The sequence below is a fragment of the Dreissena polymorpha genome, chromosome 1 (assembly GCF_020536995.1).
Source record: "Dreissena polymorpha isolate Duluth1 chromosome 1, UMN_Dpol_1.0, whole genome shotgun sequence".
In the NCBI taxonomy this organism is placed as follows: Eukaryota; Metazoa; Mollusca; class Bivalvia; order Myida; family Dreissenidae; genus Dreissena; species Dreissena polymorpha.
The window spans coordinates 84840801-84863718 of NC_068355.1; the positions used below are offsets into that span (position 1 = coordinate 84840801).

The following is a 22918-nucleotide window of genomic DNA, read 5'->3' on the forward strand; positions in this document are numbered from 1 at the left end:
ACACAATTAAAATGGAATCGTTGTTTACATTTATTTTGCTTGTGAAGACATTTACAATTAGGTTAACATTAAGTTTATGATTAAAATAGTGTCATATGTTACAATTGACAGAATTTCTAAAACAAAAACAAGCACAAAAATGGTATAGATTTGTTTGTATTAAATGAGCATAGCAGGCAAGAACTCAAATGGCAAAACTGTCTGTGACATGAAAGAGTTGTCTCCCTTAGTCATTATTTTAATGTAAAATGTAAGAACTTAAAGCGTTTGCCACTTTATATTCTCATCATAAATTTCATATACATTCTTATATACTTGAAATCACATGGAAAATTGCCGACGCAATGGTATTTTGAGATAACGCTGATGGTCTTAACATTAGACCCTGGGTCCAATACAATTAATTTGATTTTCCAAACGATTGTTTATGTTAAGTTTCATATATACAAACCATTTTGCGCTGCGTGTAGTAATTATCTGTCCGCAGTCGTAAGTTCGGAGCATACTACTACCTTCTTAAACCTATTTAAGCTTTAAAGGGACATTTTGTACAGTTTGATAAAAGAATGATTTTTAAAATAATGGTCAGAAATGAAAAACGAATCTTTAAAGTATGTTTTCACATGCGATTTAAAACATCTCACTATGAACAATCTTTAAAATATTGGTGTTTTAGTGGATAGTTATTATTCAAAATCGGTTATGTAATACACCGTTTTAAACGCTTTTCATCGATAATTTGGAAAATGCGTGAAGCACTGAAATATAATTCATGTTTCGCTTACAAACATTAACGCTTGGGTGGCGATTCGCTCGCATACGCTATTGCTGCCAGAGGACCCGAGTTCAAATACCGGGAAGGTAATTGTAAAACCTTTTCAACACTTAAATATTTGTTTATAAATATAGTCAATGATTTTTAGGAATTGTGTGACAATCTGTGAGCAAGTCCATTGAGTTGTTCCGATTGTCCATGACTTAAAATTTACGTCTGAGCTTAACAAGGGCTTTTCAGAGGATAATTAGTTAAAGATGCAGGAGACGCTTGTTTTTAAGCGATTATCCGTAACCCATTAATGCCTAGCGTCTAGAAAAAAAGGCCTTGGCAAACAGCGTAGATCCAGATGAGATGCCGCATGATGTTTCGTTGGTTATATGTCCAGCGAAAAGGTTTAACAGTTATGCCACCAAGAGGGAAAATAAACACTAGTGGTCGTTGTAGGTGTAGTTGTAACAACAGAAGAAGGAAAATAAATAGTACCGGTCGCTGTTGTTCTAGTAGTAGCGTTAGCAGATTTATACTTAATAGTAGTGCTCGTTGTAATATTAGTTGAATAAAGTAGCGGTCGCTGTTGTTGTAGTGGTAGTAACAGCAGAAGTGTTTGCGGTCGGCGTAGTTGTAGTAGTAGCAACAGTAGTTGCGGTCGTTGTGAAGACGTAGCAATGACAGCATTAGAAGCATACTTACATGTAGTTAATACAGTTAAAGTGTATCTAGGAAATTGCAAATTAAATGACGAATACACAATCGGCGCATAAGAGTACATAATGCATCCAAGTTTTAGTTTTCGAACTTAATTGATACAAATAAAACTTGCGTTTTTGTTATACCTTTCAAAAACATAATTTATTTGTAGTAATTATATTTATGTAAAGCTGACTGTAAATATCAATATTATTGTTCGTGGGAGATTATACCTCTACTTAACGACTTAGTTTCCACGAGTCCTTTCGGAAATCGGGACCAGAAAACAATCTCAATAATAACACAATTCATTGACCGAAAATTAAATGTGAAAAACAATGCCATCCATTTTATGTTTGTTCTCAAATCGACTTTTTATATTGCAAGTTTGCTTTACGAACATACAAAGGGTAGCATTATAAACTATGGAATTACTTCACAATATATTTCACAAAATTATTAGCATGTCATAATATCATACTTCCTTAAGTGCCAAATCTTATCGTAATGTTTTTCCATAAAGACGGAATTCTTTACTTTTAATAGACATACATGAAGCAGCATTCGAGTTACAACATCATCGTACAGTTAATACAAATAACAACGGACTGACTGAACAGTTGAGGAAAAAAACTTGTTGTATGACACTTTGTTTGATAGTTAATTGCAAAGGCGAATTCTACTTAATATTATTGATTGCTTTGCTTTATTTTCTATATCATATGATCCGCGTCATGCGAAAATGGGTCATATGTCATATGTTGAGCGTAGCGCAATGCTGTCTGTTCAGGAGTTTGTGAGACCATTACACCTTGCGTGACTTTAAAACTAGTCGCATGTGGTACATGTATAAGACCCATGTACGCCTGACACGGGTAACATTTGCTAGGATATGTTGCCACAATTCCGATAATATGTTTTGCTTTAATAAACGTGTTATATAAATACTTGGTGTTGGCGCGGAGCCTTACCATGTGAATGCATACGAAAAAAGATAATATTCCGCACTGTAGAATAATTAGTAAACAACAACATGGAAACAGGTTTCACCCTATACGGCCATTTTTTTCTTCGCACTAAATATGTTAAATGCCTCAGTCAAACTACTGCAATAATTACTGGCATTTGTGACTTAAATTTACTTGTTTGCATAAATCAAAATGAATGAAGAATCAAATTAAATTGCACACACACGCCTATATGAAATATATATATATATATATATATATATGGTGTTATATATATATATATATAAGGTGTTATAGCAGTAAAGCTGGTTGTAAATACATTAAACTTATTGTCTTGCAACAACAGCCAACGGGGAGTAAACTTTTCATAATGATGGAATTATATTTGTGTCGGCTTATTGTGGGACGGCTATGTTGTTTTATTGCAAGTAATCTTAATGATAATATTTGTGTAAAGAAATGGAATGAACTCTGATTTTGTTTACGGATTTTTGTTTTCACGAGTCACAAAACGCGGCAAATGTTTGGCACAAAGTGACTCGACAAACGTTAAGCGATCTGTAATTCTCAAGGATTACGCCTGTTAATATGTTTATTGGGTAAAAGAGCCACATTTCAAACGGAATAACATTTTAAAAATTATTTATGTAGTTTTCTTTGACAAAGGAAAATTTTGGTAAGAATAGTTATTTTTTACGTTATTTCTTATTCGATAGTTATTCTTTAGTTAATGGATGAACACATCAATATTATTTATAAAAAAAATCAAAGACAAAACGTTAAAATTATGAAAACCTCCAAGATAACATAACTTAGTGACCTCTTGATAAAATATTAAATAAACACTTATTTAACACTGCTGTATAAGTCGCACATTGCGGGACACGTTGTTTATTGTTAATCTTAGGATGATCAAAACAGTACGTACATTTTTGTCTTCCATTTGGTCCCGTTCATTACCTCGTCGCGTGCTGTACTAGTCACCTAATTGAGGCCTGTTTTATGTTTAATTAGCGTTAAGATCAAACGAGATTCCGACTGTCTGTCAAACGGTTTAATATACAGATCCTCTTATATCACGCGGTTTGTCTATGATTTATTTGTACTTTGGACATTTAACCAATGATTTTGGTCGTATGTAAATAAACAACAAAGCACGTGGATGTTTACAATGTAAGCAAGTAAGAATTGTTCTTTTCCGAAATAAATCATTGTGCATTCAAATAATTAATTGTATTATCACTAGTGTTTCAATGCATAGCAGAATCACGTTAAATTAAATTGTGCATGGTTAATATAAGTGTGTGTCTATATTTATATTACGTTGGTTCATGAATATGATGTTTCGTCACAATAAGATGGGAGCATAAGGGACCAATTTTTCGTCAATGAATAATTCAAATTTTATAACACGCAGCACACTTGTTCCTTGGCAATGTCACGTGAATCGCAGCCCTTGATTCGCAAAGGTTATTGAACAACTATATAATCTTCTAATCAGTGTTTTGCATTGACAAGATACATACTATTACATCATTTTAAATCACAGCATTGATCAAATCGATCGGATATGTCCGACTTACGACCGTTTTTCCCGCCCCATGTTCGAATGAGTGTGCACCTCTGCCGTGAAAGCTTCTTGCAACATGGTTAACCCATTTATTCCCAGTGGACTCTCCCATCCTTCTAAGTTGGATCCATGTATTTCCAAAATTAGGGATGTCTAGTATATTTATTTCTATATTTAGAACAATTCTTACAGAAATTCATTTAAGCAAACAGCGTAGACCCAGATGAGACGCCGCATCATGCAGGACTGTTTGTACATTAGATGTACGGACGTGACCTGTGACCTTGTGATATCATCTACTTTGATGTTTTATTTTCATTCTATGTCTCTTCCGTGTTAAATGACATAAATGTCATGATGAACAAACATTTGCACTTTATTTACTACATTTTTGCCACGTGATAATTTATTTACTACATGTTTGCCATCAAGTTAAAAAACACTTCTGCGACTTGGTTACCTTCAGTTTTGCCACTTGAATGATAAGAATTGTGGTACATGTATATAATTAACTACAGTTTTGCAACTTTATTGACTACGGGTTAACCACTTGAAAAACTTAAATACGCGGGATTCCAACAATATCTGATCCAATATTGTGTTTTTAAAACTGGATGTTGTGAACACTGTTTTGTGGTTAGTAAAACAATTGGGTTACTTAAACCGCAAAAATGTGATTCTTACACAGTATTCACTCATGCAAGGTCTATTATTTAGTTTATGCGACTCGTCGTGTGCATGATATTACTATTTTAAATGTATTCTCCATTAAGTCTGTTTTTAAAAATTCTTCAAGGCGATTTTTTTGCAAGGCATTTTTTCCGATTTTCAGATAAAAACAATTTAATTTTCGACACATTGAGATTCATACCCGATAACCTCTCAAATTAATGTTAAATCGATTACTGATCAAGTATTGTTAATTAAACGTGATTGACATATAATAAGTATCTTTTTGTTGTGTTCCACCATAATCTTTCCACCTAATTTGTTCTATTTAAGTAATCATTGTTTACAACAACAAATCAAGATTGTTATTTTGTTTGATATTTTCATACAATAACAAAACCGAATGCGCATCGGAAGTCCGTGAACAAGTTTAGTATTGCGCGTTGCTTTTTGATGCGTATCTCGACGTTTGCGGGGAGTCTTGAAGATAGTTCATATTTCCATCTGTGAGCAATGTTAAAACACGATGACAGCTGCTATCAGTGCACATAAACAATGATCTTAATTAAGGCGTATCTCCCCGAACGCCATGCCACCGCAATGTTGGGGGTCCTCCTACTAATCGACAGGTGCCTCTTTGTTCAGATCAGACCTCTCACTCAGTAAATGAACTGAAGAACTGTTGATACATCGAATACAAGTATGTGTGTATATATGTATGTGGCCATAGACATTGTTTTGGTCTTCTAAAGAAATGAGTGCAAATATTTTCCAATACATATATATAAAAGGATGTAGATTACCGAAATACGACATAACTCACGAACAAAATATTGAGATTAAAATATATTTTGGTATATTGACAGGTAACTGTGTGTGGTACATAAACATATATTTAAACGTAAATATCGAAAAGCGAAAATATGCATTCGTGAGTCGAATTCTGTTTCTGTTAAAGCGACAATGTCAGGGAATAAACTGACGTGAAGAAACAAAATTTAGAATTTTCTTCACTTCTAAAATGTGTGTGTAAAACTCGTTCTTTCGCTTACTTTTTTTTAGTGTTTCAATAGAAAATATAAAAAGACATGAGTGTAGCAAACGGGAAAAGCTTCAGAAACGAGCCTCAGAAAACTGATGTGGATACTGATTATGAAGAGGTCATAACAGTGATAAAAAAGAGGGTTGGTGGTGGTTACAAGTATATCGAAGTTAAACGTGAAAAGCCGATTAAGAGGCGGACAAAACGCTTGCTCAGGAACAACGAGTCAAAAACCAGCGGAGACGAAATGGAAAAAGAGGACGGGCCAGAAAAATTTACTGATGAGGTGATAAATGTAGAGAGTTTATTTAATAGAATATTTTGATGGTTATATACATCTTTGAATCCAAGACACAAAGTACAACTTTCTGAATAATATTATATGAAGCACCTTTTAATCAATATTGTATGGGGGTTTTAAGCAATTTTGAAACGAAAATTAAACGTTTTGATTTGAGCTTTGCTGAATTAAAGAAATTTGTAAAATATAGTGCATGGTTTTGAAAATATAATAAATTTCAGAGCTCCCTCGAAAGTCTCTCGTTGGCAATGTCTGCACTGAGCAAACTACCACACGCGAAGGTAAAATACCGATCCATATTTTAACATAACATTTATAATTGTGTTGACTGTTTATGAAATCATGAACGACAATATTGAGTTAGTTTTTTTTATACATTTTTTGCTCTCATAAATACATGTTGATAAAATAAACACTTAAATATGATAATACAGTTTTTAATTTATATCTTTTAATAAACTAAACGACCTTTTGCATGTTATAAACGTACCCAATAGCATTGTGTCCACAAACCACCATTGATCGTCAATAATTTCTTAAATCAAATATCTTGTTTTTTAGTGCGAGGACAGAATACGGTTTGACGAATATCCTATTCTTAAATACATCCAAGAAAATGTCATCGGCCACAATCTGACTATTCTGGGACCGTTTGGTGTAAAAAAGGGTTGGTACACCTTATAATTATGGGTCACGCTCTGAGAAAAAGGGGTTTAATGGATGTGCTTAAAGTGTCTTTTCAGATTAGTCTGTGTATTCCGCACATGTTTGTCAGAGTCAGCACTTTCAGTTTTTGTTTGTCTTGTTCGTTTAAAAAAGACCCTTCTTGACAAAAACCCAGTTTAGGACAAAAGCGTCTTTAAACATAAGCAATAAATCCCCTATCTCAGAGCAAGGATCAATCATTATTATATATATCATTATCTTCATATGGAGCTGTGACTAACATAACCGTGTATCAATCACCTTTGCCAGCTTAAAGACAATGTCAACATTTATTTACTAAACTATACAGCGTAATTTAATACCAAAATTGACGTATACATGACATGAGATAATAACCACATTGTTATAAATAAGTGATCTACTGCGACTACACTGCTTCCGGGCGGTCACTGGCATTTATTGAGGACTACATTCGGAACTTTGTTCAGCCTTTCTACGCCAACACTCACTCGGAGACAGGAAGAAACTCTAGACAGACTTCAAAATTTCGTGAAGAAGCACGGTAGAGTCATTTAGATGATTTAAGCAGCGTCATGCGAAAATAGATATTATGCCATATATGCGACAAGCAATGCAAGGTCTCATGATCTCATTAGCGGACAGGGTAGCTCCTTACCAGAGTGCGCGCGCATGCAAGCGCTGATCAAAAGCTCCGCTTGCCGCATTAGTTATAAGACCCATTTCCGCATGACGCAGGTGAATTCAAACATGATTCTTCCAAAAAATATATAAAGTAATAATGTTTATAATAAGATTAATTAAAAATGAACGAATACATCCGAAAGATGTTCATAAGTATCGAAGAGTAGCCATATACTTATTTGTATTCATGACTTTTAAAAATATCGTTACCGTTAACATCTGTTGCCGTGCAGTCAAAGAGAAAAATAGGTAAAAAGGCGAATATCTGACTAAGCACTGTTATGGTACCTTTTCACTCATAAAGTACGTTTGAGAACAAAGCCTTTTTAAACATGTATTTATGCTCATAGATTTGACTAGTATGATTGGAGAGCTATTTATTTCTTAAATTTATAGCAATATGTTCAGGCTATATACACACAATTATTTCTGAACTGCGTCACAGATCCATCATCAAACGCTGCGTGAACGCCGACAAGGACGACGTTGTTATATTTACCGGAAGTGGAGCAACGGCCGCCATCCACAAGCTATGCTGGGGGCTTAAAATAAACATGCCAAGGGTGGCAGAGGAAACGGTAAGTTTTTGTGTTAATTACATGTTTACTCGTTATTCATGTACATCCGGACCGCAATGTTTAAGCTACCTACATTTTAAAACATTTTCATCTCTTTTTTATTTTCGAAATATAATTATTATTTTGCGTGAGTGAATCCGCCAACAAGTCTAATCTAAACCTGTCGAACTTATTGTTAAGTCACACACGCACGCGTACACACACGCGCGCATGTTTACAATCAGGAGACGGTTTGTAGCGTACATGACACGTAACCCTCATCATGCGAAAATGAGTTTTAAGTTATATGATGCGAATGTTATCCTATACCTTCCTATATATGATGCGAATGTTATCCTAGACCTGCCTACATATGATGCGAATGTTATCCTAGACCTGCCTGCGCATACGAACACTCTGATCAAGAGGTACGCTGCCCGTTGAAAGGTCCTGCAAGGTTTCGTGGTCTCATTCGCGGACATGGACGCTCCTGACTAGACTGAGCAAATGCACAGGCTGGTCAGGAGCAACTGTTGCCGCATATGACATTGCGCATGACGCTGGTCACTTGTTTCTTGTGTTGTAATTTTAGTATATGATTTCAATTTAGACTGCTCTGTTTGATGCCATGTGGCATGGTGGGCATTTGTTACCAGAACAGGATACCAGTTGGTCATCATTTTGTAATAAAGATTAGCAAATCTGGTCTGTTCTGGTGCTCGCAGAGTCTGCTTGTCAAATATGTCAACACTTGCAATAATAAATACCAATTAAATGCTAAGTTCTATCTGTGTCTGTCCACACATCCAAATATGTGAGGGTGGGCAGAATTGTATGAAAAGCCAGGTTGAGAGAGAGGCTAGACAGAGTTGAATGGACCGTTGAGATGTAAAGAGAGAAGGAGTATGAGAGACTTATTCATTGTGTATATATTTATTCTCGTAGTGTGTAAATAAAATGTAGAGTACATATACTGTGTGGTGAACTTATGAACTTCCCCACTCCCCCCCTCAAAAATTGTAACACTGGTGGCAGCGTCGGGATAAGGACTTTAACACGCTTGTGAGGAAAGTGCTTATTATATAATTGTGTCAGGATTAAAGTGAGCTGTTGGGCTTACGAAATCATCAGAGGACTGTTTCATTGAGGTTGGACATATGGGAATGTTACGATGTCTTATTTTGATTATTGGTGTTGTTTCAATGTTTGGAGTTTCGGTTATTGTTGCCCAAAAAGATTTATTGAGCACAAGCTGGTTAGTGGAACCCGTGGAAAAGATTTATTTAGCTGCTAGCTGGTTAGTGGAACCTGTGGACATGTTTGGACTGGATTCTGATCGGAATGATCACAGAAAGTTTAGGGATCGATGGAAATGTCTTCAGTAGTGTGATTGTGACAACAATCCCCTCTGGTTGGAAGTGTTATTGCAGTATAATTTTCGGATACAACACCGAAGTGGCCGAAAACATGTTAATGTGGACAGCCTCAGTCGAATACCAAGTGAACCAGAAGTATGTGAGTGTTATGAAAGACATCTAACGCTAGAGGAGCCATCATGTAAGGGATGTGACACATGTTTGAGGAAACATAAGCAGTAGTCAGATTTCTCTCAGTTTGATGACGCGTACCTTTATTTGCAAAAAGGATTGTGCAAATCTCGGGGTCATCGAAAGCAAGAGTTTCCAGAGTAAAACTTCAGGAATCCGGATTCTGGGGTTGGATTTTCTTGCTGCTACAGCTTCAGGTGGTGAAGTTGTTGAACTGTATACGTTTCATGTATCGTGGGTTACTCAGAATTAGGAAATATCGTCGCTACCGGATATTCCGACTGCGCTTCCGTGAACATTCTGAAAACTCTGATGCAGATTACAGTTCGAAGGCCAATGACAGAAACTATGAAATGCCGAATAAGACGGAAAGACTGCATTAGGTTAAATGTCATCTTCTGTAAAAAGTCTTGTCAAATTCAGCAAAGTCTTCTGTTCATCGGAGAGAATGGCCAGACTACAACAGCAGGATCCAGATATTGGTGTTGTTTTGAAGTGGCTTAAATCTGACAGCCGAAGACCTCCAAGAGATACCGTTTCTGGTTATTCACCTAGTGTTCGAAATTGATGGCTAAATAGGGACTTTAGGTTGTGCATTAATACTGCAAAATGTAAAAGACTATCAAAGAAAATTACACCAAATGTATGGGAAGGACCTTATCAAATATAGTTTAAATCATGTGGACAGTGGTTTGAATATACTGTGTTTGTTGCACCAATTCGTGAAGACGGACTTATTGGTATGGATTTTCTGTATGACTTTGATTATCAATTAAGTGCTCACAATGGATTACGTTTGAATGGGAAGAGGTGTGCAACATTTGTTGAGAAAATACCTCTCAGGGTAGTTAGGGTCACATCACGAGCCAAGGTAAAAATTCCAGCCAATTCGGAGTGTATCATACCTGGACAGACAATAAATCTTGGATCAATTAATTCAACTCTTGGGATTCTATGCCCTTCGTCAAATAAACAGCCAACAAATGGGATATCATTAGGGCACACTTTAAGCTCCCCAAGGACAGTTAAAAGCCATCAAATACCAATTAGACTGCTGAATACTTCTTCCAGTAATGTTACGCTGGTTAAAGGTGCTGCACTGGGATTTTTACAAGAATTTGACCCCAATTAATTGTTGAAAGAAAATGTCGACTTAAATTCAGAAATAGAATCTGTTAGCCGACAAGATCATTCTACATGTGTGTGTCTCCACTGTAACAATAGAAAATGTAGTGTCACTGTGTGCGCTTTTATAGTGTTTAATTTAGTGTATATAATTCCAAACCAATGACTTTGGTATATATTTTGTGCTAATTTGTTGGATTAAGTTAGTTTTTACGGAGTGATTGAAAATTTCACTGGATTTAAAACCATGTACACTTGGATTTATTCTTTTTCAGAATCAAACATTTCGCCATATTTTCATATAGATTTGTTTATAATATAACCATATGTTCATTTAATAAGTAAGGCGCACAGGACAATTAAGCAGGACGACTGCTACTTATAATTGTATGAACTTAACAAAATTGTTGTGCCTAAATTATACATTCGTTAATGTTAATTTAAAGTAATAAGTGTAAGGCACTTAACGCGGATGCATTTTAGGACTTGTGTGATAGTGATATGTGTGATTGTGTGAATATGTGCAACTAAATATTAAGACTTTCAAGTAATAAGTTGGACAATAAAAGAAGATTTTGTAGATGTGCTTATTAAACAGAGTGTTTACTTTGCATATGACTAAGAATGTATATTCTTGCTTTTATATAATCAAACTGTTACGATGTTTTAGATATACTAGTAATGCATGATGTTGGAGATAAAGTTGTTGAAAAATAATATTTCTTTGAATGTGTTTCTTGTTAATTAAAAGGACAATACTTTTAATGATTCATTATATAGATGGATAGATCTGTGTAATTTTTATTGAGAAGTTATTTGCAATACAAGTCAATGTATATGGATGTTTAATGCCATGTCATGTAGTAATTTACAAGTAATATTCCTTGTTGTGGAGGTTTCTAATCATGTACAAGTAATTTAAAAGGGATGATTCATATGATGATATGTATTATTACAATGTATCATCATCTCATAGTAAAATTCCTTATTTGTAGAAGGTTTCTAATATAAGTAATAATAATACATATAGTTTATTTGTATCTGTAGATTTGTGATGTTATGTTATATTCATATAAAGTGTTTTGATAACAGTTTCCGTTTAAGATGTTGTGAGTGTGAGTCTGGCTATTTAGTCATGTATGCAACTATTTGGCTTAATTGAGGACAATTAAGAAGCTAAGGTGAGGGGAGTGTTGTAATTTTAGTATATGATTTCAATTTAGACTGCTCTGTTTGATGCCATGTGGCATGGTGGGCATTTGTTACCAGAACAGGATACCAGTTGGTCATCATTTTGTAATAAAGATTAGCAAATCTGGTCTGTTCTGGTGCTCGCAGAGTCTGCTTGTCAAATATGTCAACACTTGCAATAATAAATACCAATTAAATGCTAAGTTCTATCTGTGTCTGTCCACACATCCAAATATGTGAGGGTGGGCAGAATTGTATGAAAAGCCAGGTTGAGAGAGAGGCTAGACAGAGTTGAATGGACCGTTGAGATGTAAAGAGAGAAGGAGTATGAGAGACTTATTCATTGTGTATATATTTATTCTCGTAGTGTGTAAATAAAATGTAGAGTACATATACTGTGTGGTGAACTTATGAACTTCCCCACTCCCCCCCTCAAAAATTGTAACACTTGCTCAATTGACAACATTAAAAGTTTAAGTCAAAGAGAAATACTTCAGCCTTCACCATTCTTAAGAAAATTGTACATAGAAATTTTATGTCTGGTGACCTGGAGATATTGTGATATCGGACAAGTCTAAATGGCGTAGGAAAGAGAGGGGTTGGCAGATGATACATACATACAGATGCTTATATAACTTGTCCATCAGAAATTCGCGTAATTTAGTTGAGGTAAGATTAGTTTTGTCGCTGTTTAATGGTAGTCCGAAACGCTCAACACTTAAGTGTCCAGGCTAATCAGGGACGACACTTTCCGTTTTTATGGTATTTTTCGTTTAAAGGAAGTCTCTTCTTATCGTAAATCTTGTTTAAGCGGAAAGGGTCGTCCCTGATTAGCCTGTGCGAACTGCACATGCTAATCTGGGAAGACACTTTACGCACAGGCATTATGCCCAGTTTTCCAGAACGCGACTCTTAATATTTCAGGTTGTCTTCTCTGGACCCTATGAACACCACTCTAACATGCTGCTGTGGAAAGAATTTGGGGCCACGGTAAACATATATTACATATTATTTTAGACACAGTTTAGTGAACCATCCCATCAACGCGTCTTATATCACATTTTTAACAGCATCCCTATCACGTCATACAAATGATAAAACAAATGTTCGATGTTTTGTAACCCAAATGAACACGTGACCTCAAAGTCAATTTATAATGTATGTACAGACACAATGCATTCTGCATTTATTTTGAGCGTATAAAAAAGAAATCATTTTCAGGTTGTGCGTATACGAGATACGCAAGACGGTGTCATCGATATTGAGCATCTGGAAAAGGAACTCAAAGTAACCCTCTTGCTCCTCATTTTGAAAAATAAAGCCCTACATACCGTCAAAACACGGTTTGTAGATTTAGTAATGTAAATGGAAGATATAACTACACGGGTTCAAAGTATATGCATGCCTGAAATAAAAGTTATTAAGGATTTTACGATCAAGTTTATTTTCTTATGGGTTAAGAGTTAACAAATGCACAAACGTTCAGCTATATAATTTAACATTTTCAACATATATAATAATACCTGAGCATGCGAGTGACAAGTTAGAAAGTAACATGTATATGTATTCAGTTCTGGAAGGAAAAAAAGCGACAAATGCTGGTTTGCGTCTCTGCCGCCAGTAATGTAACGGGCATCATAACGGATACGGAGGAGGTCGCTATTGTTGCCCATCGCTACGGCGCCTTTGCTGCATTTGACTATGCTGGTGGAGGACCTTACCTCAAGATAGACATGAACCCATCGAAACAAGGGTATTATTTGCTTGACCTAGATCTTTCTATTTTAGAATAAAAAAATAATAAAAATGGATTTTTTTTTTAAATTACAAAACTTAATCGTACCACCTTTGTACCGTAACAGAAGAAATGTCTTGTATGATAATCTTGAAAGTTCAGTTATGATTATGCAAAGTTCTAAATAATATATTTATCTCATATAAAATGTCGTGTCGTGCAGCAGAATTCATACGTGACTACGCTATTCCATGCTGCACCATTTCTTAGCTTAGAGTGTGTTGATATGTGTTCTCTCCAAATATGAAAGATACAACTACATCCTTACACAAAAGTTTTCTTCCAGTGAAAATCATGATTAAAATGTGTAGTTGATGTTTACTTCCTACTATTAACAATCATTAATTTAAAACTTTTAATGAAACTTGTTATAATTAGGGGACGTCTGTCATTTCCGATTTAAAGGGCGTCATTTTACTCATTTCTATATGGAAACGAGCATGAACAAAACAGTCATTTCATAAATAGCATTTTAGTAAAAATGTATGTACCTTTACCAGCTACAAAGACGCCGTATTTATAAGTCCCCACAAGTTTGTCGGCGGTCCTGGTACGCCAGGGATTGTAGTGGCTAAGAAATGGATGTTCCGGAACACCGTTCCTGAGCGCGTGGGTGGCGGCACTGTAACATATGTAAGCAGAATTGGATTCTACTCCGGTAGTCATAAAACAAACGTAAAACTTTTTTCGCATATACAATATAATATTATAAATGTATAAAAAAACTAGTTCATTTTATAATATTAAATTCAATGTCGTATTTTATTATAATAATATGCCAATGGAGCATGCAAAAGAGGTAAAAGGTAAAATATTTGTGTTTGATTTCCTTGAAATTCCGACGGATCGATACTTAATTAAATCTAAGGCGAAGAAACAATACTTACCTTTCTATTACATGAAATAAACCTTTATTTGAGATTTATCTGAATTAATTGACTTAAAGCTTTTGTTTTTCAAGTTGTTATACCGTATTCTAGGTATCCAGGGATTTTCACATGTACACACATGACATTGAGGGACGAGAAGAGGGCGGAACTCCGGCAATCATCGAGTCCATCAGGACAGGTCTCGTCTTCCAACTCAAAGAGGCTGTTGGGGAAGATGTCATTCTCAAACGGGATCAGGACCTTTGCTGGTAATTTTGTTAACCTGCATCCATGTTTTCCATAATGGCGGACGTTGGTATTTAGACAAATAAAGCATAATTTATTTTGAAACACATATTCAAAATCATCTCCCACCAGAAATACCTGTAGTCAATTATGCATGAAACAATGGAATTAATTCACTATCAAAAAATTAAGAAAATTCACATATGCGTGTTCGGCGTTCTTATTGTAATCAAAAGGCTGTTATATTAAAACATCAAATTAGAAAACAATAGTTGACCAATTGAAATTCTTCCACTCACTGTTCTTTTTGAAATATCAGCCATTTAGTTGTTACTAAGACCTTACAACTTGAATTGCAGCCGAGCGTTTGGGGTGTGGGAAAGGAATCCAAATTTGAAAATCCTTGGGAACCACCGCGTAGAGAGGATCACAATATTCTCATTTATCGTGATTCACGAGGGTACCAACAAGTTCATCCACTACAATTTTGTGTCCACCCTCCTCAATGACCTGTTTGGCATCCAGTCCCGGGGAGGTTGCGTGTGCGCCGGTCCTTACGGTCACGTGTGTACAGTGTTTCTTTCATTTAAATGTTACAATTAACCGGCATTTATTAATTAATTAATTAATCCATTTTTGCAATTTCCATTTTTTTCCCACCTACCGTATGTGTTTGAATTACCAAAATAACTTTCCAAAAAATGGCATTTTTAAAAGAAGTTTTAAATTAAGCTTATAAATCGAAAGATAACCATAAGAAGATGTATTTAATTTCTTAATTACATAACACAGGTAATGGTTAAAAAAAACAGTTGATGTTTTTATAAACAATTTGTTTCACTTTCAAAATGTATTGTATAGAACATTTACCAAACCTAATATTTGCCATGTTAACCCATTTATGCCTAGTGGACTCTCCCATCCTTCTAAATTGGATCAATTTACAATGTATATCCAAAATTAGGGATGTCTAGTATATTTATTTCTATATTCAGAGTATTTCGTTTAGAAATTCCTTTAAGCAAACAGCGTAGACCCAGATGAGACGCTGCATCATGCGGCGTCTCATCAGGGCATACGCTGTTTGCCAAGGCCTTTTTTCTCGACGCTAGGCATAAATGGGTTAATGTTCTGTTAGGACTTACTTGGCATCACAGAGACGATGGCGAAACGCCTGAAGTGGTTCACGCACACCCAACCAGGGTAGGTGACACCATTGAACAGTTAGTTACCCCTGACATTGCACACCCAGCCAGGGTAGGTGACACCATTGAACAGTTAGTTACCCCTGACATTGCACACCCAGCCAGGGTAGGTGACACCATTGAACAGTTAGTTACCCCTGACATTGCAAACCCAGCCAGGGTAGGTGACACCATTGAACAGTTAGTTACCCCTGACATTGCACACCCAGCCAGGGTAGGTGACACCATTGAACAGTTAGTTACCCCTGACATTGCACACCCAGCCAGGGTAGGTGACACCATTGAACAGTTAGTTACCCCTGACATTGCACACCCAGCCAGGGTAGGTGACACCATTGAACAGTTAGTTACCCCTGACATTGCACACCCAGCCAGGGTAGGTGACACCATTGAACAGTTAGTTACCCCTGACATTGCACACCCAACCAGGGTAGGTGACACCATTGAACAGTTAGTTACCCCTGACATTGCACACCCAACCAGGGTAGGTGACACCATTGAACAGTTAGTTACCCCTGACATTGCACACCCAGCCAGGGTAGGTGACACCATTGAACAGTTAGTTACCCCTGACATTGCACACCCAGCCAGGGTAGGTGACACCATTGAACAGTTAGTTACCCCTGACATTGCACACCCAGCCAGGGTAGGTGACACCATTGAACAGTTAGTTACCCCTGACATTGCACACCCAGCCAGGGTAGGTGACACCATTGAACAGTTAGTTACCCCTGACATTTCTCGTGAATACCCAGGGTAGGTGACACCATTGAACAGTTAGTTACCCCTAACATTGCACACCCAGCCAGGGTAGGTGACACCATTGAACAGTTAGTTACCCCTGACATTTCTCGTGAATACCCAGGGTAGGTGACACCATTGAACAGTTAGTTACCCCTGACATTTCTCGTGAATACCCAGGGTAGGTGACACCATTGAACAGTTAGTTACCCCTGACATTTCTCGTGAATACCCAGGGTAGGTGACACCATTGAACAGTTAGTTACCCCTGACATTTCTCGTGAATACCCAGGGTAGGTGACACCATTAAACAGTTAGTTACCCCTGACATTTCTCGTGAATACCCAGGGTAGGTGACACCATTGAACAGTTAGATACCCCTGACATTTCTCGTGAATACCCAGGGTAGGTGACACCATTGAACAGTTAGTTACCCCTGACAGGTGACACCATTGAACAGTTAGTTACCCCTTACATTTCTCGTGAATACCCAGGGTAGGTGACACCATTGAACAGTTAGTTACCCCTGACATTTCTCGTGAATACCCAGGGTAGGTGACACCATTGAACAGTTAGTTACCCCTGACATTTCTCGTGAATACCCAGGGTAGGTGACACCATTGAACAGTTAGTTACCCCTGACAGGTGACACCATTGAACAGTTAGTTACCCCTGACAATCTCATGAATACCCAGGGTAGGTGACACCATTGAACAGTTAGTTACCCCTGACATTTCACACCCAACCAGGGTAGGTGACACCATTGAACAGTTAGTTACCCCTGACATTTCTCGTGAATACCCAGGGTAGGTGACACCATTGAACAGTTAGTTACCCCTGACATTTCACACCCAACCAGGGTAGGTGACACCATTGAACAGTTAGTTACCCCTGACATTTCTCATGAATACCCAGGGTAGGTGACACCATTGAACAGTTAGTTACCCCTGACATTTCTCATGAATACCCAGGGTAGGTGACACCATTGAACAGTTAGTTACCCCTGACATTTCTCGTGAATACATTCAGATAATGCTTATGAGTAAAAGTATGAAGGTAAAATCAAAACTATGTCATCTATTTCATGCTTATAAGAATTGAATAAAAAAAAAACATACATATCACAACAGAAATTATTTTTAACATCCAATATACTTTATTTTCGAGCCAAGTCACCAAAGCCTGTACACATTTAATTATCGTTTAGTTTACGCAATTCGGAATAGATCTTCTATTTGAAAAGCTTTATGTCATTTAAATTTAGATAATTGCTCTGCGGGCCGTATAGTATTCTGCGTATATTTATTTCAGAAAAGACGCCAGTCATGTTCACACACCGATGAATATAATGAAGTAAGACATACTGTTACTGTTATACAATCAACATAAATTCCCAGTTTCGATTTTAAAATGAAGCAGTTATTCTTACATATGAGTGAATTAATGTAAATGCCCCACGACGTCAAGTACAAATGCACAATATATAGATTTTTAGCCATTGACATGTAGATATGTTAAATTGATAGATGATAAAAGTATTTTAAATCGTGCAATTTTGATATTTAAATAAACATCAATAGCCTTTAACAATTATATTTTGGGCAACTTGTTAAAGAAACGAAATGGACACGCATACTTTAAGTTTTTTTCAGACCCGGTTTCTGTCGAATCAATCTCTCCTATTTCGATGACGATGCCTTGATTGATTACGTCATCAATGCAGTTGACATGGTCGCAAAGAATGGCTGGAAACTTCTGCCGCAGGTAACAACAAAATCAATGAGTTTTTATGTCGCTAATAACTTGTGAGTACTTCAGAAGAGTTTATTCCGCATTTGTCAACAACTCACCACAAGATTCACTACATGCACGCATGCTATTTCTTGGAACCACACATTAGGAAGGCTTTTAAAAAACTGCGTTGATTTGAGTATAAGCTTGTTGTTTTAAAACTGAACTCATTGTAAAAATATGTATCTATATTTATCATAAATTGAAACTTTTTTATCTTAACTTTTTTCATTGCACGTGTTCTGTTGTGCTTTTGTATTATTTCATGTTTCTGTTAACAATTATTTACAGTGGTATCGACGATATGTAGTGTTTTTTCAACCAAGGATTTGGTTGAAAATGACATATTGAATCGTACTACTGCTGCAATTCAAATTTCACATAATTTCTGTCAACCAAAACACGCCTGCATTAACAGTTTACATGTCATCTTTCGCAATTGGTTCGTTTAATTTTCAGTACACATTTGACCCTCACAGCGGCATTTTCCTCTACAAAGGAGACGCCACCTTGAGCGAGGAGGAGCTCTTTAGTCTAGCCGACATCGACTACAGCGGCCGCCGTTTCCACGTCAACCGCCGACCACCGGATATGAGCAGAACTATTTCATACGATGACATGACTAAATTCGCTGAAAATATATTTCGGGATAATGCAGATATGAAAAAGGTATGCTTAATTGATTAAAATGTGCGAATTCATTTTCTATAAAATAAAACATGTATTGTCCGTTTGGTATCGGTGTTAACTACAATTAGTGTTTAATAACATAATACTCTTCCAGAGCATTGACTCCCTTGGTACCCTACGGTTATGCTGAACAGCATACATTTAACAACCAAAGGTTCCAAATTGAACATTGGAGAAAGTAGAGTATATATGGTCCTGCATTTCATAGACCATTGATCACTTACCTTCAATACAGCACTAGCCGAGAGTAGCACCAACCCTGATAATGTTGCCGGAGTTTTATTTACCTATTAAAGTGGTTATTGTAGGCTAACAATAGCCTGCTTGTAATTATATACGAGTATAATATGGAGGATAATTTGAATGTTATATTGACATGTAAGAATAAAGTTTCAACATCATCTGATTTGTTTAAATGTTTTACTTGCAGACAAGAGTATCGACAGCTTCTCAGAAGCTCAATGAGCTACTTCCGGTAGACAAAAAGAAACTACGATGGTTTTTGACCCCACAAGAAGCCAACGATTATCTGACAGGTTATTAATTTTATGTATAACTTAATTTAAATCTATTTATTTAAGCTCGATTTAATCAAAAGTCCCAGGCTTATTTTAACGCTCTCCAATTAGTGGTCTGCCTAGAACCAATTTACTTTGTGTCTTTGAGGGGGGGGGGGGGGGGGATTAAAAGAACGCTCCCAACATTGTTGATCAAATCCGTCCTCTGCCAGTCGCTATGCAGAAGCCATTTACTACGCCATAGGGACTTCATAGATAAAGAGAGTGTATATGTATCATCAAAAGATATACACATACTTAATAAATGTACTATTCTCTTGTATTGGTTAGGTATCGATTTCTTGTTTTAATTAAAAACAAATACAAAATATATGTTCCAAGATGTTTATCTTGAGCGTTATTATAAATGTTGCTTCTAAAACTGAAGAATATATCAAAGTTCCGTAATTAATTACATATAGCGAATTTCAGGAGCGAAGGCGATTCGGAGGTATAAACAAATTATGACACCAAGAATTGAAAGCAAGTTGACAAACACTAGCGAATCCGATAACGAACTTTCCAGAAGCCTTGAATTCCAATTGATAAAGACCTTGGATACAAACACAGAATCAAACGCTGGCAAATCTAATCACCGTCTGTCTGAGACCATTCTGACGGATAATAATCACAAACGAAGACGGAGCACGTCACTTCCGAGAATCAGAGGAAACCGCCCCCACCCCTCTGTGATATGATATCTCTGGACGAAGATGGAAGACAATATACGCCTAATCATAAACATTCATACGCAATGCAGTGAATTGTGTTTCGAATTTCAAAGTTTAAAGGTAAATTAAGTTCATGACTATACAATTATGTGTTGAACATTTGATAGTAGTTACGACGAGTGTGAATTATAATATGCATCACTTACATATGATATACCGGGGGGTATTTAGAGGTTAATTTTTTTCTTTCAACGAGAACGTGGTTTAACATTTCGATATGTGTGGTATAAAGGATGTATTAATAATAATCCGTAAGGAATATCAGAAGACGAGTCTACAATGCTTCTGACATGAGAAGGAAATGTCGTTTGGATGAGGAATGTTTTATAATCACGACAAAGAGTGTAAGGCGAAGACGTGTATCGATGAGAGTTTGTGTCTGTGGTCAAAATTCCTTTTTCAAAAAAGTGCGAGTATACTTCATGACACATGTTTGATCAAGTATTGAAGTATTCGAGATGATCTATCGTTTCTCTAATGTGTCTGCCCCTTACTGTGGATGTGTTAAAAGATGTTGAGCTGAACAGACTCATGATGAGGGATACACGAATCTTGTGATTTCAACTTAGTCGAGACAAGTTCTGTTGCACAACTTTCTATGCTTTAAAGTCTCTATAACGCTCAAAATGAACGAAAAGTTCGTAAAGTATTTCGTAAAATAAAGTTAACACATAAACAATCAATATTCCTTATAGCAAAAGCAAAATTTCAACGCTAGATGTGGTATGATTACATAGATTTTTGTAGATACAAAATGCTCGTTTTTATTCATTTGTAACACAATTAATTCCATGTTAATTTCCCGCGAATATATCTATTCATGCGACACACGAACACTAAAATAGTACCATGTTAGTGTTCATGTGTCGTATGAACAAATATCGTTGCGGGAAATTAAAATGAAATTAAATATGCAAAACAATAATAAAAACGAGCATTTTATATCTACAAACATTTTTTTTACCAGACCACATCTGGCGTTGAAATTTCAACAATTGCCATAAGGAACAATGATTTTTAATTGTTTAGCTTTATTTTCCGAAATATTGTAAGAAATTGTCATTGATTTTGAGTAGTACTATTACTTTAATTTTTTTTTTTATTATTGTACTTCCAATGTGCAATCAGTGTAAAGCATTATAACTTTACACAAGTTGCGAGTGTGTTCAATGAATTAGCCAGTGTAACTGGAGATGCCGGTATTACCGTTTGTATTTACCTTCATATACATGTACATGTATAACTAATCTTCGTCATATGTACACTTCTCGTGAATTCAATAATATTTATGAGATCTTTATCTCTACTCTGTATAGTAATGTTTAGATTTATCAAGAATACGATATTGTTCGATGTCGGGTGATGCTAGTATCAATTGAAAAGTGCATTTAAGTAATTTCGTCTCAGTACGCTTCTTTCGTATTCGCGTTACTTGTCACACTTAGTGGAAATATTAACTGTATTCAATTATGAATGTATACTTAGTGTTTTGATGATTATTGGCTGTTTAAAAGTAGAAAAATATATATCAGTACATGATGATGAGAAAATAGGAGAACGTTTTAATTGAAAACATGTGTATTGCATGATGGTCTGTAGTAAATACCATACTCATAACATAAGCACTTTCGAATTTATATGTAATATAAAATAACACCGATTGTCACTTTATATTGTATATTTGCATGTTTTCAGATTGGTATGTTGTTATTTTTGTATAGTTTATGGAATGTTATTTATTTATCGAATATTGAAAAAATAATGTCATTTAAATCAGTCGAACGTCGCTGTATTGTTAATTTGATAAGCTTACGACCATAACACGTCAAATAAACAATAACTGGTTGGTCCTATTTTACTGTCTTGCGCCATATTGTACGAGATTTCAATTTTGTGTTTGGAAACATGAACTGTTCTTATATTCCTACGTGAGTATAGTGTAAAAGAACATTAAGACATCCACCATGTGAGGACACGTTATTGCGTGTTTATCATGTAAAGAAAGTCTTTATTGACGTTCTTGCTTATTACAGAATCAACCTTAAAATGTTTACATGTTAATCTGTAATTTTCATCGGAAATAGACTGCTGGCAGCGGTCTCAAATGTATTTGTATCTTCGTTAACGTAATTTCATTCAACACAAATCTACATACATATGTATTTGTGATATTGACATACAAGTTTAATGGTTGACTGCCTTGTGTTATTTCATATCAAATAAACATGATATCAATTTTGAACATTTTTGAAGTATTAAAGAAACAACCATCTGACCATTTTATTCCTCTCTTATATGTAATTCCTTTATTTGCAAACTGTACGGTAACACACATTTTGTAATACTTTATATACGCTGATGTATGTATCACATACAAAATAAGTAATGGTGTTACGTGTACGTGTATGCGTTGACACTCGGGTTTTGATTTGTGCACACCGTGTCTATTTCTATCGGATAAAAAAGCTGCCTTTTAAATATAGCTGTTTG

At 35.9% G+C, this 22918-nt stretch overlaps 1 protein-coding gene across 1 annotated transcript; it reads left to right on the forward strand.

Moving 5' to 3' along the window:
* The first annotated feature begins 5760 nt into the window (after positions 1–5760).
* On the forward strand, positions 5761–15934 carry LOC127834253 (probable cysteine desulfurase). Its single transcript, XM_052359987.1, has 11 exons — positions 5761–6009; positions 6577–6682; positions 7096–7243; positions 7829–7961; positions 12728–12793; positions 13025–13090; positions 13375–13584; positions 14103–14231; positions 14579–14736; positions 15073–15277; positions 15852–15934. Exons 1-11 carry the CDS (start codon positions 5761–5763, stop codon positions 15918–15920), a joined length of 1539 nt encoding a protein of 512 aa, XP_052215947.1. The 3' UTR covers positions 15921–15934.
* The last annotated feature ends 6984 nt before the right edge of the window (positions 15935–22918 follow it).

Bases quoted from the DNA above. Each gene is read 5' to 3' on its own strand.
- LOC127834253 (XM_052359987.1), top strand. From the start codon at position 5,761: ATGAGTGTAGCAAACGGGAAAAGCTTCAGAAACGAGCCTCAGAAAACT. The intron at 6,683-7,095 runs GTTGGTACACCT...GTTATAAATAAG, and splicing joins ACCGTTTGGTGTAAAAAAGG to TGATCTACTGCGACTACACT. The intron at 7,962-12,727 runs GTAAGTTTTTGT...TTAATATTTCAG, and splicing joins CAAGGGTGGCAGAGGAAACG to GTTGTCTTCTCTGGACCCTA.